The following is an 18,458-nucleotide window of genomic DNA, read 5'->3' as shown; positions in this document are numbered from 1 at the left end:
GTCCAGTTTACAATTTGTTAGGTTTACAGTTTGTGATACTTTACTTGAGTGGTCACCTATCTATCTATAATACTATAAAGAAAAGAATTGACATGTTAGGGACATACACGAATGCATCATAATGTCTGAACTACTGAACTGATTACAGTACGTATATGTAAATATTCGTATATTCAATATGAGAAGTTTTCAATTCGTATAGGTCAAGCTTCCAGTTAGTTAGACTTTGCTTGAGAGTAATCATAGATAAAATAGTATATACAACGATTCTATTTTTATCTTCTTATCCTCTTCTTCTTTGTCTATACAAGGAGGATGGATAATAGTCATATTTTTATTCTTGTTCATTGATTATAATTTTGATGATTAAAAGAAATTTATTTGTCATATTTGTCATATAGAAAGTTTACGTAAAATAAAAGCCCAACCAAATTCATCAAAATGAATTCACAATACAGGACAATATTGTCATGCTGAACTTTATTTGATTCCTGTATCTAATTTGAATTAGAAAATTGTTTTCTTATTATAAATAAGAAAATGTTTTTGTTGCCTGAAGAGAAAATGTTATAGTTGCTTGCTGTTAATCAGCAGGCAACTATAAAACTGAATTCAATCTATTTGTGCTCCAAACCGACCCTTGCGGATCACGGTTCACCTTCTAGTTCTTTATAAATGAGCTTTCAAGAAGCCCTAGCAAAATATTCGATAAATAAATAGCTCAACTCACCTGACACGACTTCTCGATACATAAATGCACACTGAGAGGAGGTGGCACAGGCGACTCACAGTCCACCCTCGGCGACAACCCACAGTTGCCAATTTGTTGGGCAGCAGTCGCCCCGGCCGCCATATCAGATATAAGCGGCGACGCTTGGCGACTGGCCGCGCGACTATTCTCCGTCAGGCGACACGATTTCATCGCGACACACAGCTCGGACATCGGCGACAGCACGCTACTCCTGTCGCTGCCGTCGTTCGGCGACATTTTCTCGCAGACAAACTTGTCGCTCGTCAGAGGATCGCGTGACATTTTGTTGCCGCTACAGTTGTCGGACGACAGTCTACAGTTGGGCGTGGAGTTGTTGTAGTTATTGTTATTGTTAATCACGTGATTATTGAACAGCGATTGCGACGGTTTAGAAGCGGGTGTACTGCATTGGCTGCTCTTCTCACGATTGGATCGGTTGTGAATGCTTATTCCGTCTGCTATCTGCAGTTGAAAAATCAAATATTCAATGCACTTTATAATAATAGGCTACTAGCTTGCCCGGCGAACTTCTTACCGCCAAAAAGTCAATGAATCTCATGTCACACTTGAATTTATTTTGTGAATCATTAAATTTATCTATATTTTCATCAATACATCTGATTTATCAATATTTACATCTCAATACGGACTTCCTATGTGCTTAGTCATGCAGCATTTATTATTCCAAAAACATTTTCTTTTCAATCAATTGGTAGTAATATCTATCAGTAAAGTGTTGAATTAAAAAAATATATAGGCTAAAAATGTGTTTCAAAGATGAATTTAATGCGTTCATAGTGTTGTTGATTGTCAATAGATGGTCCAGGAAATATGCGATATACGATGAATCAAACAAAATTCAATATTCTTTCCATCTTCCATTTTAGGATGAATATAAGCTAAGCTAAATTCAAGAAAATTGTAAATTATTCTGACATTCTTCAGTAATTAATGAATTCAATATGAACAACTCTCTTTCATGAGGTGGATCACTTTTTCCAACATTTTCTAGTTTCTCAATGATACGGGAGTGATAATAGATATTATTTGAATAAGTCTTCTAACTAATCATTATCTACAGCTGGTACCAATCAACTACACTTCAACTCCAAACTAGTAGTTCTGTGAACAGTTGACCTCAAGCAGTATTCTCATCCACAAGTACCTGATTGAAACTATAGACCTTATGGAAAAACAGCAATAGACTGGCTTCTCCACACATCTGTGTAATCACTTGTCAGCTGATTTATGATGAATAATTGTATAGTCTGATTTTTACTCCAATATTGGCGTATGAAGGAGGCTCTTTTTTCCTTTTATATTATCCTTGAGATGCAAAATTTCCAAAAAAAAAATATATACGTCGACTCGCAATTAAAAAAGGAACATACCTGTCAAATTTCATGAAAATCTATTACCGCGTTAAAGCAACGCGAGTGCTTTACCAATCCTTCACGACTATGCTTGGAATTGAATGTCTTGTAACAACCTCATTCATCGCATTATCCTTACTCTTATTTTGCTTCACTAGAATATGGTTCCTATCTTGTCAGTGATAATGAAAATAAAGGTCGTAGGCCTATATTTCATTTAAAAAAGATTTAATTCGTTTCTGTCTGATAATTCATAACAATATTCATTAATTTTCGCATCTATTTGTGAAGTGATACAAATAAATTGCTGAATTTGCCGGTAATATTCAAATAAAATGCTGTTAAATTATAGGATGGGCCGCGAATTGTATTCGCCCCCAAAATAGATAGAAAATGATTATTTATAGCACTTTGTTCAAAATAATTCAACACGTGTTATTTTAAATGTTTGTTCAAAAAGCTGAATAATATAGCTCTTCAATTGGGTTCAGAAAATTTTCGTTCCTGATACATGGATTTCAGTACATACGGTACATAGCCTTCATCATACTTGAAATAATCTCTTATGTTAAGAAATAGTTATTTGTATATCTAGAGTGAAAAGTACGACTTTCTCTCCCTGAGGGAAAAAGTTTGAAGCCCGAGGCGAAGCCGAGGGCAACAATTTTCCTGAGGGAGAAAAAGTATTTTTCGCTCGTGATGTACACAACATTTTTCCTCCATCTACATTTTTTTATAGAAACTGCAAATAAAATCATTCTAATAACTTACGTATTGGTGACAATGTTTCCTAACAACATAACCTAAAATCTAAAACCTAAAAACCGGTCGTCTGATTGCCACTGCCGATTGCGCTATCTATCGGCAAAAGTTGTAACAATTATATCAGCTGGGAAGCTACCAAAAAATGGCTGACTCCAGATCACGCGGTTCAGATTTGAATTGCAGATCAAAAATATTTGTTGGCTGGTATTTTTAATAGAATAAAATATTTTTAAAATTGTATAAATTTTTTATCGTCTACTAATATTAAGAATATCATATCATACAAACATATATTTCATGAGTTGATCAAATTTCTGGTTGTGGTATTGATATCAGTTGACTCAATGACATACACCTCTATTATGCTTTCTCATCTGAGCTTAGACCTTCTAACCTATTACCATGCAATTTTTTAATATAGAGATGCTTCCCATGTTATTTAAATGGATTCACTTTTACTCCCTAGGGAGTTTTTCTGTTTTTTACTACCGAGAGCGAAAAAGTGACACTTTAGAATTATGTTTCAGGAAGTAAAGTAAGTAGACAGTAGGTGGAGGAAAAAGTTATCAATATTGCACCGATTCAGGAATAAGACATCGGAACAATATTGTATTTTGCCTAATTGGCTATACTATTGTATTGATTTCATTTACAATCAAAACACTTACATACTTTTATAACATAATTCAACTCACCGCTCGTACCGGCGTGTCGGTAGTGTTGTATAGTAAGTTAGATGATTTTCAGTGTTATCGTAGTAAAGATGACAATAACAGTTTTTCAAAAAATTGAAAAATTGAGAATCAATAGGTTATTCAAAACTTAACAGCTCACTATAATATTATCACAATCGCTATAATAAGCTGCCAGCATTATTTGTATCAAAAATCTAGTAACAAAACATGAGCTTCCTGTATCGAAACACATTGTTACCAGCGTATCAATTTCTCTATGAGTTTCCTTTATACAAACACATTCTACAACAATGTAGGTATGCCGTATGATGTTCCATGAATGAAATTTGAACATTAATTCTAGAAAATCAAGAAGGAAAATTGAAATTTGGGCTTCTAGGTGCATGAAATTGATATTTTTAGAATCTATGTGCAAAATTTGGAGATCTGAATCATTCCCGTTTTTTCGGTATGTAATCCACAAGTTGACCTGTTTTGATTCGAACAAACACAACCCTACTCTCTCTTTTTTATATAGATGTTTAAAATGACAATGCTTATTATAATTTTTTAATCACAATTGCGTGGAGGAATCGCTTGTCGTATTATTAACGATGATAAACAATATATCCAATTGAACTATTACGAGGGATAATTTTTTTTTCAATCTCCAATCACATATTGCCAACACAAGACAAGCGGTTGGGGACGATGTTCACAGAGCTGAACGATGTGATCCCGTCACAAGGGCGTGTTGCTTAGAATTATTCGGTTTTTGCAATTTTGTAATCAATTATGTAATATTGTGTTGATAATAAAAATTATAAGATAAATTAAAAAATGGAACTGGATGTATAAATTTATATGAGTTGAGATATCAATGAGAGATTGTAGACTTCTTACCGAGATTCTATCCGCCAGATAATTTTCTAGAAGATTGAGACCTTCCTGACTATGGAAGTCGGCAAACATATCCAGAAAAGGCCAATACTCCTTCCACGGTATGTTACAGTCTTGTGCTAGTCTCCTGAAAAATATCAATGAAATACAATCAATTTATTGCCTTCTGACAGATCACAATCAAAGAAACTTAACTTCAATATTATTCGAAGTGCAAAGTTACTAATCAACAACTATAAATGAGAAATGAACAATTAATATCATATATAAATAAATTGAACACTGTTATAAATTAAAATAGACTATATACGAGGGGTAACAAAAAATAAGGTCTCCAACTCTGTAACTTCGCGGAATTCCGCGCTAGGCGAAATCTGGCAACACCGCCTTGTTCCCTGGTTCCCCCACTACAACCCTGTTGCTGGGCGCGTATACTGAACTCTTTGAACTCTCAATAAATATACCTAATTTATCTCATCACTGACCTTATTGATCTATTGCCCTTACTGACTTAATAAATTTGGACAATTTAGTTCTTAGTTCATAGATTTAGACTATTTTAGTTTACTTTTCAATCTAACTTTTGGACATTCATTCTCTCATTATTACATGATTCAAATAATGGTACTTGCGAATTGGATTTGAATTAAACAATAGGCCTATTGTAATTTTTAAATTTTCTTTTCTTTATTGCATTCAATTACATATTTATTATTCATTCTTCCCTGATTATTGATTACTTATCTTGACTGATTTTTTTTAGTTGTGATTTGTTACATTTCAATTTTGTTAAATTAAATACCCCTCAAAAATGAGAGATTTCACAATTGGAGTAACAAACCGTGGTAACCCAAAATTAATATTCCAGAATTATAGTTTTAGAAGATCATCTGACACGGCAGCTGGAGAGGTTCAATGGCGTTGTTTAGATAAAAATTGTAAATCCTCTCTTAAAACTGACAAAAATGTTTCTGAAATAGTTGATTTTCCAATCTTATATAGCCATGCTCCTCCAGTCAGTAATTCTCTCAATGGCAGTTCGTGCTCTACTCCCATAATTAATAAAAATTGCTCAAACAAAATAGTTGGTTCTGATGCAGAAGGTAATGATTCAATGATAGACCCAACTATAGCTACTCATTCATCACTTAATTCTAATCCATATGAGTGTAATAAATGCTTTAGCTTGGTTGAGAGATTGTTAAGCTAATTCTCAAATGAGGATTCAATGGAATGCTGCCATTGACCGATCAATCATGAACGAGAAACTACTTATGGAACTCACTGATAAAGTTTCAACGGATGTTGGAACTCAAACTGAAAGTGCTGAGGGGTTTGTTCTTAGAGATAATGTTCCCCTATTGGCCACTCAGGCTAATGAGTGTTTTCTTAAGAAGAATACTTTCTACAATGCAATAACTAGTAATAACATGGTTAGTGAAGACAATGAAATGGATTATGATGATATTAGATGTAAGCTTGTACACAGAATCTCCAAACTTGAATCACTATTGAACTCTAGCAATAAACTATTGTCAGATATACAAAAAATATGAATTCAGCAAGAAGTCAAATTAAAAGCCTTTCCAAATCATGTTGTAGTGAAGAGGTAAGTGATATGAATTATTATGAGAGCCAAAAAATTCATATCTGGGCTGATAGCCACGGTAAGGGAATTAGAGAGCCTCTAACTGGGTTACTTCGAGGGTATGATATATCTTGTGTTTCCACTGTGGCCCCCGGGATGAAGTTTGAGACTCTTGCAAACTGGATGTTGTCTCCTAATGAGACTGTAGGTCTGAATCGAAATGATTGGATTGTGCTTCTGAGTGGCACAAATAGTATTCACTCCGGTTTTAATGATCTTGATAAGGAGAGATTTGTTGCTAAACTAGTTGAGGTGATTGGGACCTACAGACACAACAATCTGATAATATCAACCATACCCTACCGTTACGATCTCTTTGAGAGTTCCATTGAAAATAGATCTATAGCTGCTATAAACCGAATCATAAGGTGTTTGTCTAGACTGCACTCTGTAAAAATTTTAGATTTATGGTCTATTGAAAGACGTCTCCACACTAGTCACGGTCTTCATTTGAACAGGAGAGGTAAGTTCATGGTTGCAAAGAGAATTTTCAGAATTGTAACTGAGAATTCAGTCTCTGATAGAAATAATTATGTTGGACCAGATACTCTCACACCTCATTCTCTGGCAGTGAGCGGTGACCTAATTGACAGCTGCTATCGTGCTCATGATACAATGACACAATCCTTTGTGACAGTTGATGCCACCTTCTGTAGTGGCTCACGTGCTAGTGATGATGGTCCTTTCCAATGTGATGAGAGAATTGGCGAAAATGGTAGTGTGCATTGCTCTATTGAAGCAACACCTGATTCTATAGTGGTTGACCGTACTGATCAGGATGTGGTAGCTACTCATGAAATTCCAGTTTTGATCTCTTATAGACCAATCAATTTTTTAGATTAAACCAGCGATTGCAAACATTTATAGATCGCACAAATCTGATTGACTGTCTTGCTGAGGCTGGAAGCAACCATGGTCACTCACCTAATTCTATGTCAGGCCCAGTCACTCTAAATGTCCTGCACTATAATGTTCGAAGTATTCGTAATAAAAACACAGAGTTGGCTCTGCAAATTCAAAACATGCAGGAAAACAAATCTCTAAGTAGAGTTGATCTCTTATGTCTCTCTGAAACGTGGTTGAATGGCAGTGAAAGTGTTAATATTGAAAATTTTAATCTTGTGTGCTATTTCAACAGAGAGTTACGAAAGGGCGGTGGTGTGGCCATATATTCAAGATGTGGATTTTTGACCTCTGAATTCAGCTTAGCAGAGGTTTGCGAGTCAGACTTTGAGGCAGCGGCTGTGACTGTGGAGGGTGATTTTCTAATAGTCTGTATTTATAGATCCCCTGACAGCTCAATGGATACATTTGTTGACAGGCTTGACAAGCTTCTTTCTTCAACTTTTAAGAGATTAAGGGAATTATTGTGATTGGCGACTTTAATGTTGACTTTCTCAGCAACTCAAGCTCAAAGCAGGAGTTGATGTCAGTCTTCTGTGCCTATGGTCTTCAGGATGTGATTGGGGAGCCTACTCGGGTTACAGCTCACTCTTCCACTCTGTTGGATAATGGTTTCATCAGTGTCAAATATATTGATGCTGTATTGTCAAGAGTGATTAGCTTGTCTCTGTCCGATCACTTTGCTCAGGAGATAGTTGTTCCTTTACCTCTGCATCAGGTGAAATCTCTCAAGGCTGTAATGAAACGATCTTTCTCTGATCAAAACAAGTTGAAATTCTCTCACTACTTAGGTCAATGTGACTGGTCACCTATATATCTGAATGAGATTCACCACGAGGCTCAGACTGATTACTTTGTCCAGATGTTTGTTCAGGGTTTTGTAATGGCCTTTCCTTTGAGAAAGTTAGGAATTCCCAGAAATACTTCAAAGATCCCCTGGTCAAATCCTTACTTGAAGGATCTCTGTAACAGGAAGCGAGACCTGGAGCTGCTTATGAAGGCTTATCCTCAAAATACTCTGTTTCGTGACTTGTTCAAAAAGATATCCTCTGACATCAGACTGCTGATCCATTCTCTCAAGACTGAATATTCCAAGAGACTGATAGCTTCTGCTGACAACAAATCTAAGGCTGTATGGAATCTAATCAGGAAGGAAACTCCCATCAGGGTGAGTACTGAGTATCCAATTGTGATTGATGGCCTCCCAGTAGGATCACTTTGTGAAGTTGCTGAAGTATTCAATGACTACTTTGCTGGGGTGGTTTCATCGAATAATAGGCTCAGTTTGGGGGTTTTTGACGGTTCTTCTTTTTGTGATTTACTTGTAAATTCTAACCCTGGTAATGCTGCTGTCTCTGAGATGCCAACTTGGTCTGAGCAAGAGGTTGTATCTATTGCTAAGAAGCTAAAAATGAAAATGTCCAGTGGGTCTGATGGAATTCCTTCAAAAATACTAAATGAGTTTTTCCATTGTGTCAGTGGTCCTGTCACTCAGCTTCTGAACAGATCATGTGCTTCTGGGTCATTCCCCGCCTGCTTCAAGGTATCTAAGCTAAAGCCAATTTTCAAAAAAGGCTCTCGGAAGGGAGTGGATAAATACCGACCTATAGCTAACTTGACCTCTTTGTCCAAGGTATGGGAGAGAGCAATATATGACCCCTTGCTGGCTCACTTCCTGAATAACAATCTTTTAAGTGAGTGTCAATATGGTTTTAGAGCTGGAATGTCAACCGTAGATGCATTGGAGAGTTTCATCAGTGATATCTATTCATCATTGGATCAGGGTGTTAAGGTCATGGGGTTTTTCGTTGATATGAAGAAGGCATTTGACAGCCTGAACCACAGCATTCTCCTAAGGAAGCTTCATTACTATGGAATTAGAGGTAATTTCTTGTCGGTGATTGAGTCTTATCTTAGTAACAGAAACCAGATGGTTGAAATAGAGGGCGATAATGGTGTTGTCATTAATGGTAAATTCAGGTCTGAACTTCGTCCTGTTGGGAGAGGGGTCCCACAGGGATCAATTTTGGGCCCCCTTCTGTTTCTGATTTACATTAATGACCTCCCTGCAAATGTACATCATGCCAAATCAGTTCTCTTTGCTGATGATTCAAATTTCCTAATAACAGCTAGGAATAGTGATGAACTTCAGCTGACTGCAGACTCTGTGCTTAGTGAGGTGGCTCAGTGGTGCAAGGCAAACTTGTTGGAGGTAAACATTAAGAAAACCTCATTTATTGAATTCCAGATACAGCGATCACAGCTGGGCTCTTTTCAGTTTGATATTGATGGTGAGGAGGTTCAGCCCTCTACCTCGGCAGGGTTCCTGGGAGTGACTGTCGACCGGAATTTGGCATGGTCAGTTCATGTGGAATCACTGATAAAAAAAACTCAATTCAGTAGCCTTCATTATCTCAAGATTATCTGGGGTTCTGGCAAGAGATGCTGTGATTGCTGCCTACCATGGGTATTTTGAGTCACTACTCTCATATGGCATACTGCTTTGGGGTGCTTCAAGAGATGCACTGATGGTTTTCAAAGCCCAGAAGAGAACTGTTAGGATCATATTTGGGAAGCCCCATAGATTTTCTTGTCGGTCCATTTTCAAGTCATCAAGAATCATGACAGTTCCTGCTCTTTATATTTACAACCTGGCTATTTTTGCTTATAAGTCACATGACAGTTGGACAACAGGATCTGATATTCATGATCATTTCACCAGATCAAGAAATGTTGTAAGAATTAATCAGCACCGAACAGCATTTTATGAACAAAGTACGGAGCATAAAAGTATAAAGGTTTTTAATTCGTTGCCAACCCGGTTAAAGGAGGCTCAATCACTTGGCCTGTTCAAGAGAATGACTAAGGACTGGTTGATTGAGGAGTGTCCGTATAGTTGGCAGGCACTCATAAATTAAATCCTAGGCCTTCCTTTCAACATTTTCAAGATTAATTACTATGTGAAAGAGGCTGATAGACTGACTATATTTTAGTACCGTACTCTACTATTCTATTTTTTATCTATAAATGTTTGTTTTTTGTGTTACTGGTACCTATAATAGTGTGCATCATAGTCATAGTTACTTTTGTCATCTTAATATAATGCATTGTTTAGAAATAAGAACTAGTATTGCTAGATTAAGTTATGTTTTTATTGACTGATTTTTGTATGACAATTGTCCATGCTTTCTTGTAATGGCCTATGACATGTATAAACAAATAAAAAAAAAATACTCCGACCGCTCAGTCTTGGCTGAGCAGCCATCAACAATGCAAGTACCCCTCGCGTCAGCGTCCAAGTGCGAATTGCGTTTGATGATACGTTTCTTTAGCGCGAAAAAGGCGACACCTATTGAAATCCATCGTGAATTGGTTGCAGTTTATGGGGAAAATTGTGTCAACATTAAAAACGTGCGTAAGTGGTGCCGCGAGTTCAAGTCCGGGCGCACTAACGTTCACGATGAAGAGAGAAGTGGCCGGCCGCCGCTTTCGGATGCGATTGTTCAGGCAGTGGAGGCAGAAATTTTCAGAGATCGCCGTGCAACTGTTAAGGACTTGGAAGGAAAGCTTGGAGGAGTGTGCAGCAGAGAATCAATTAGTGAAATTCTTACGGAACGGTTGCATTACCACAAGGTTTCTGCCCGGTGGGTGCCGAGACAGCTGACTGAAGAACACAAGACACGGCGCGTGGAATGTGCGGACAAAGTTTTGCGGCGTTTTGAACAGGAAGGAGAAGAATTTTTAGAAGACTTTGTTACGGGGGATGAAACATGGGCTCATCACTACACCCCCGAGACAAAGGAGTCGTCCAAACAATGGCGTCACAGCGACTCTCCAAAACCGAAAAAAATCAAAACAACACTGTCGGCCGGCAATATGATGGCGACAGTGTTTTGGGACCGTCACGGTGTTTTGTTGGTCGATTTCATGCCACAGGGAACCACTATCAATGCAGAAAGGTACTGTGAGACATTAGAAAAACTTCACCGTGCCATCAAGAACAAACGCCCGGGAATGCTGACCAATGGATTGAAATTTCACCACGACAACGCGCGCCCGCACACAGCCAAGGCGACCCTGGACCTAATCAGGAAATTTGGCTGGGAAATCATTGATCACCCTGCCTACAGTCCCGACCTGGCCCCAAGTGACTATCACTTGTTCCCCGCCCTAAAAAACATCTCGGAGGGAAGAAGTTTGCGTCGGACGCGGAGGTTCAAAAAGAGGTCAACACCTGGCTGCGCAAAGCGGACGGAAAGTGGTATGATACTGGCATAGAAAAGTACATCACGCGGATGCAGAAGGTGTTGGAAAAAATGGCGATTATGTTGAAAATAGCCAAGATCCTGGTCTTTCAAACGATGTATCGTACTTAGTAAATAAATGTCATTTTCTATGAAAAAAAAAATAGGAGACCTTACTTTCTTGTTACCCCTCTTAGAATACTTTAGAATATATAAGGATCTTTATTATAAACATAGAGAATGGCCGTTTCAACACCACTTATTGATACTCTTTAGACATTTATTGATAGACAATCAATGGAGTCCATTTATTGATAGGCCTATAGACTTATCGATAGAATTGTCCTCTGATTGATTTATTCTCACCAAAAGCTAATTCTCAGCCAATCGGAGGAAAATTCTAAGTGTCGGCCAAAAATCGGTAAATGTGAAAACATCCGATGGAAAATCACTAGATGAACTCAATGAAAATTGAACACAGGGGAATTTCAAAATTGATCATTGAAATGGAAAAAAAGCAAATAGATTCGACAACGTACCTTCCAATATTTTCAAGACCTTTCATCGGATCTTGAATGACTTTGCGCAGGGGAGATTGGGGATCTCTGGGCGGAGTTTTCCAATTTTTGCGGAAAGCTTTGGCAACATCCAGTGGCATTGGACCTGCTAGACCTTGGATCTCCTTCACAGGGCTCATTATGTCTCCACTCAGATTCTACAACAACCAAAATCATAAGATGGACATTAATGAGGAATTGCATTAATTCAAATTCCAATTAATGAATAAATAATACTTATTCGAAAATCCGAATTCAATGCTGTAAATCACCCCGTCTACCTGTTAGCCCTGTAGACAATATTTTCAATAGCAGAAGTCTTGATTTTCGTTTAATAATTATTATTCAATAATCATAAGAAACGAATAAATTGGATATTAATTTTGGAATCATTTATCATTCAAAAAAGTATGTGTTTTTCACTGAGTAGGCTGCAATATGATGATACTAGGTGAGGCAGAATGGACTCCCCATTCTCAAACAAACCCTGAATAGTGCAGGTGTGACAGTGGATCATGGAGGGCATAAAAAAGTGCTTTTCCGATCGAAAAGCTCACTGCTAAATCAACAGATTGATGAAGGTTTGTGAACGGGCCGAGTGTCAATCCTTCGAAACAATCTCAATAACTTGAATCAGAATTTAACAATATGTTCTTCAACTATTCAACCTGAAAGGCTTCAAATATCAACTTTGAATGTGGGGAATAAATTATTATTCTTCAATGTTTGATTCCATACGAACTGCTTGTTAAATAATCACTTTTGAACAATTAATTACGACATAGCAGTCAGGTATTTATGAATAAAAGCTATTAGCTTCTACTCACATTAGTGTAGCGCTTTCGGACACTAGGCCCTTCATCAACACTGGCTGTCACTTCCGTTGTTGAATACATATGGTTAGTGAGTAGCGTGGGTTGTGGGAGTGGCGGGATTTTTTGAACGGTTGGCGGCGGGGGTGGCGGGAATGTTTGAATTTGTAGGTTATTGGAGTAGGAGGTTGAACAGGCTGTCAGATTTGAAGTTTACTCCAATAACCTACAAATTCACGCTACTCACTAACCATATGTATTCAACAACGGAAGTGACAGCCAGTGTTGATGAAGGGCCTAGTGTCCGAAAGCGCTACACTAATGTGAGTAGAAGCTAATAGCTTGTATTTATAAATACCTGACTGCTATGTCGTAATTAATTGTTCAAAAGTGTTTAAATTATTATTATAAAACTAAAGTCCAGATTAAATGCTGTAAATCACCCCGAAGACTTCTGATACTTCAAATATTGACAACAGGGTAAAATGTTAGATGTTTAATAATATTTAATAAGCATTTGAATAATTGCAATATCTCAGTAATTTCCCTCTGCAGTGAGGAATAAAGTTATTCAGTCCATCAATAAGTAATTTTTTGAGTGTTGAGCAGTTGATGGATTGATTGCAAATAAACTCACAAAAGGACTAGGCCCATCAACAACGGATTTATCTGCTAGTGTTGAGCAGTTGATTTAATAGAGTAGATTGATTGGAAATAAACTTACCAAAGGACTAGATGGGGAAAAGGGCTGACCAATCGATGGTTCCACGGTGGGATCACTCGACCTCAGGACAGGAACAAAGTAGTGCTCGTCGAGCAGGGCGCGGATTCTGCGACTCAGCCCTTCTGACTTGTCGTTACTTCTTGTGCAAATTATCTGCAAAACATATCATTTAAAAATTAATATTTGAAACAAAGTTTAGTAAGAAAATTATTTTGTAAAACCAAGAATTAAAATAGAATTGGAATTTAGAATAAGAGTTTATTTAGTAACACCACAGCTCATTGTCAGATGATGTTTGACAAATCTACGATGGTTAGGGAGCTGAAATATTCCCAGAATATTTTCAGAACCAACTTTGTAAACTGTGTAAAATTTAAAAAAGTTCGGTGCATGAATGGGCACGTAATATATAATTAAACGTGTAAACCTCTCCGTGGGACACCGTGTATAAGCCTTAAATAAATAAATAATTGGTTTATCACGAAAGGGATAGGAAATTCACGAATGACGCATCATCATGTCTGAGCTACTGGACTGATATTAACCTGAAATTTTGCATATTGATCCTTAATTTACCGAGGATAGTTATAGGCTAATTTTAAATACTTCAAGATCTCAGTAGGTTAAGTTTTCAGTTTTTCAAGTTTTTAATTAGACCCTTGCGGAGCACGGGTTACCTGTTAGTTTAGAATATATGGGTTTAATCTTAAGACTTGTGTGTATCTAAATAAATAAACCAACAGAAAATATCAAAAATTACTACCCATTTATCGATTTTTTAGTACAGTTACCAGGAAATCCAAATACTAGTTTGTTTCAGTCAACAATCTTGACATACAAGTATGTTGATTTTATTTCTGCAACAACTGAAGAATTGAAAGCCAAGATTCGAGAAGCGATTTCAAATTCCAGTTGTAATGTTACGTCAAACCATGGACAATGTGATGAAGAGCCTACAGGAATGTTTGCCTAGAAAAGGAACACACCTGCAAGATGTCATCTTCAAAAAATAAATGTTACTCTGAAACACCCTATACAAGGAGCCACAGAAACATTCAGTCTATTCTCGAAAATGGGTTTCAATATATTCACACTCCAAAGGCAATTTAAACCTTAGCAGCAGACATATGTATGCAGACAAACTGGAAAAATTCCAACGTCTGCATGCAGACGGAAGTCTGTGAGAGTTGCAACGTAGACACAACTGGGGAGGGATTGTTTGTCTGCTGTTGTGTGCGTTTGGCCTGATTCATGTTGACCAATAATGTTGGCACTAACACTAACACTAACCTCGCTAGCCGTCTGCCCGTACTTGTTGACACGCGTCTTGTCGCACTGCGCATGCGCAACCAACACTTCCACCACTTCGGCGGCGCCATGTTTTGCCGCAAAGTGCAGTGGTGTCTCGTTGTGGCCTGCAAATTAATAGTAATTTCCACATTATTATTACGCATAAAGCTCTAGTAGCTACGTAAATGAACAAAGGCTGCTGTACAAACTTATTTTCTAGAGAAGTGTGTATTTCTTCCATTCCATCACTCAAATTCGAATTCAAATTTTATTTATTCAACTCACAATATTTACAATCAAAATCGATAAGAAAAACAAAAAACACATAGCTCAGTAAGATAAAAAATAATTATTTAAGATTAATAAAATAAATACTGGTATGTTTCATTAGAAATTTGTGAATTGGAATAAAAAATACTACTTGCTGGAAGTATACATTACTCCAAGTTTGCAAGTAGGAATGAATATCACTTATTAAATAATTGAAAATTCATGAATAAATGGAGAAAGGAAAAGAAGAGAGAAAGAAAAGACTAGCAACCATTCACTCTCACATTCACTCACCTTGTACACTTTCCAATAACAGCTCATCTTACTAATGCTTATTGCAAGCCACCCAAATTAAATTTAAACTAAGAAATAACATTGAATAAGGATTCAAAGGGCCGGTTTCCGAGCTCCGGATTTGGCTAAGTTTTAGACTTTAAACAGCTGGAGTCAGAAAATTGGCTTTCCGAAACGGGACGTAGTCGTAGTGATTGTCATAGTCACATTTCAATTGAATTTCAAAAAACAAGAAAATTGAACACAAAATAAAATAGAGAGAAAATAGTGTAAAGTTTCAGCTAATTTGAATTATTTAGAGATGTTTAATTTCGTCAAGGAAACACGTTTCCAATTATAGAAATAAAAAAATAGAAACTGAGACTACTGTTATAAAAACTGCGGCTACGCCCCGTTTTGGAAAGCTCATTTTCTGACTCCAGCTGTTTAAAGTCTAGAACTTAGCTGAATTCCGAGCTCGAAAACCGGCCCTAAATGGTCAGGCATAAAACCTCTGAGTTACCTAAGGATTCTATTTTTGAAAAAAAGTTGATTGTGAATCCTCTTGTTTTCTTTTGGGATGTTATTAAAAAACTTGGGACCAAGAAATACAAACGATTTCTGGAAACAAGTGTTATATGATTTGGGAAATCTCAGTAAATCAGCTGTCACTCTCCTAGTTTGATACCTAAGGTAGGTATTAGAATGATACCTTTGTCAGGAGTATTGAGGTAGAGATCGACAAGCACGCGACATCGTTCGTCGGCGTCGCTGGTGTGATTGGATGTTGATGAGCCGTAGAGCAGTCGCACAAACTCCACACTGCCCACTGTCTGCAGAATAAACGCACAAATGGCCGCCTGCTGGGTGCGCGCGCACACGTGCAGTGCGTTGTAGCGGGAACCTTCCTGCAAGTCACACACAAAAAAATCAATTTCTCATTCTTCTTTCACTTTCTGTGTTGAGGAGGTTATATTGTGCTGGATGATTCTCATATTGAATGGAAACAGCTTGATATTGTCAAAACCACTTATTTATTTTAAAAAAATTACAGTTTATTTATTTATTTTTCAAATACAATTCTCCACAAATATTTCAAGCCGAGGTGATGATGAGGGGATGAATGAATACAGTACAAACGTTTCTATTTGTGATGATTTCATGAATGGATCAATAGAGATGATGAATAGCTGAAATGGAACTTGAGAATGAGTAGCTGATATAAAATGAGAGAAATGGAATCTGAATTGCCTGTTAAGTCTATACTAAGAACCTACTTGCTAAAGTTACAAATTTACAGTTCTCAGTCTGATTAAAACATATAATAGTTTCAGTTGTTACACCATTATCAATCTCTAGTGAACTCAATCTCAGTTCACTAGAAATTGATAATGGAGTAACAACCGAAACTAGTATCTCAATTTGTTTTAATAAATCAGTGGTTCAAATATATCATGTATTTTTCATTTATTTTTTTTTTATCGAAACTATGGTCTGTAACAGTAGAATATATATTTTCTACGATGTTAATAATGGTCTTTGCAGATTCATTTTTTCTTGATTGCATAGCTCAGGCCCGTAAGCAGATACTCGGTTCAAACTGAGAAATATCAGCTGTTCGTTTAAACCCCCCGTATGAAACACATTATGGTAAATGCAACAATTTATACAAGTAAACGTGGTTTAGCGTTAAACATAGATGGTGCATCAGGAGGTTATACACTACTTTTCAGAATATTATTAAAGCTTAGATAGAGAATTAGAAATATGCGTTTGCTGAAAAGTAACCAAAAAGGAGGTTATTGTAGCAACCATTTTTAATTCTTTAAAGATTTTTCTTCAAATAACAGAAATTATATCTGTGTTCACACTTCGAAAATGTACATCAAACACGTTTTTTGAAAGATATTGGGAAAATATTATTTTATATTTGAACAAACGCACGCATATTTATTGCTATCAGAACTAACACTGTTGGATAAAACGTTTTAAAGCACCTTGAGTCCCTCAACAATCATGTTTGTCAAATATTTTCTCAGTGTAACGAAGGCTTCAACATTGTCATTTATTTTCCATTTTCAAAGCTCTGTTTTATGATATACGATAATCATAACCAAGATGTTGATTCTATGAACAAGTTTAATAAAAAAACTCATTATTTTCCAGTTTTGAGTGCTTCCTAATTGTAATATTTCTCTTGTTTCTTCAGTTCTCAATTAATATTTATCTTGTTTCTTTAGTTTTCAATCTATTGAAATTCAACATTTCTTGTTTCAAAGTGTTTCTACTAAAACTTGAGAAACAAATCATAGAATCTATGGGGTATTGTTCATAATATAATCTATGGGGTTGCAATAAACTGATAGAATGGAATAAAACTTAAACGCTTGCAATTGAAATCTTTCATTAAAATTAGTCTCAACTTATCTAATCTAAGTGAAATGAAACATAACCTTCTACTTTTTGGACGAGTATATGTAACAAAATTCAGGGAGGAACAGTGTTGTGCTGTGTCTGTTGTTTCAATAAATTGTGCATATGTTTCATATCCTGTTCATTTTAAATTGTATTATGGTGAAAATTATTGTATTGTTTTAGGAGGCAAAATGGGTTTCCACCGTTTCCACCAGTTATCTCCATTTTTTTTAAATATAATTTTCATTATATTTGGGTAAGTTGTATTATGGTGAGAATTATTGTATTGTGTTAAGGAGACAAAATGGGGTTCCACCTTTTGTCTCCATTTTATAAATTATTATTTTTATTACAATTATTTGAATCAATAAATAAAGTATATAAATATAATTATATGAAGTATATGGATAAAAAATGAACTCACTTGCAGTATAGACGGCGTATCGCCACTGCTAACCAGGTAGCGCGGGTTATCCCACACAGTTTTCCTCACTGTCTCCAGGTCTCCCGCTTCAATAGCCTTGCGCATGCGCACAAGATCGGTGGACTTGGGTCCGCTGAACGCCGACTTCTCGACCGACAGAGACGACGACTGCTGCTGTGACGTCACACCATGGCCGCCACCGCCGCCGCCATCTTTGGAGAATGTCATCGCCTCGGCTAGAGTCGAGCACACTTTGAATCTGGCGCGCTTGTCGCTCTTCACCAGGGTCAGGGCTTCCAACTTGTCGTGGAAGATCTTCGTTTGATCTGAGCACAATTCAAATCAAATTTTATTTCGACTATATAACACAAAGTTTGTATGATGTAAAGGGTACAGTACCGATACAGAATGTGACATAAAAAAATAAAATATTAG

General features: G+C 36.7%; 1 protein-coding gene across 3 annotated transcripts in view; it reads right to left on the bottom strand.

Annotated features, from left to right (window-relative positions):
• LOC111057302 overlaps positions 1-18,458 on the bottom strand; it is a 40,459-nt gene that overhangs the window by 15,913 nt on the left and 6,088 nt on the right. For all 3 annotated transcript variants that reach the window (XM_039439127.1, XM_039439125.1, XM_039439126.1), the window contains 7 exons: positions 18,024-18,349; positions 15,897-16,092; positions 14,642-14,766; positions 13,352-13,504; positions 11,798-11,973; positions 4,467-4,590; positions 731-1,213 (listed from right to left, as the gene is read on the bottom strand). In XM_039439127.1, the coding sequence (XP_039295061.1) occupies positions 731-1,213; positions 4,467-4,590; positions 11,798-11,973; positions 13,352-13,504; positions 14,642-14,766; positions 15,897-16,092; positions 18,024-18,349 (1,583 nt within the window). The remainder of the gene's footprint in view (positions 1-730; positions 1,214-4,466; positions 4,591-11,797; positions 11,974-13,351; positions 13,505-14,641; positions 14,767-15,896; positions 16,093-18,023; positions 18,350-18,458) is intronic.

The sequence above is a fragment of the Nilaparvata lugens genome, chromosome 12 (assembly GCF_014356525.2).
Source record: "Nilaparvata lugens isolate BPH chromosome 12, ASM1435652v1, whole genome shotgun sequence".
In the NCBI taxonomy this organism is placed as follows: domain Eukaryota; kingdom Metazoa; phylum Arthropoda; class Insecta; order Hemiptera; family Delphacidae; genus Nilaparvata; species Nilaparvata lugens.
This window is presented reverse-complemented; position numbering and strand designations above follow the sequence as displayed.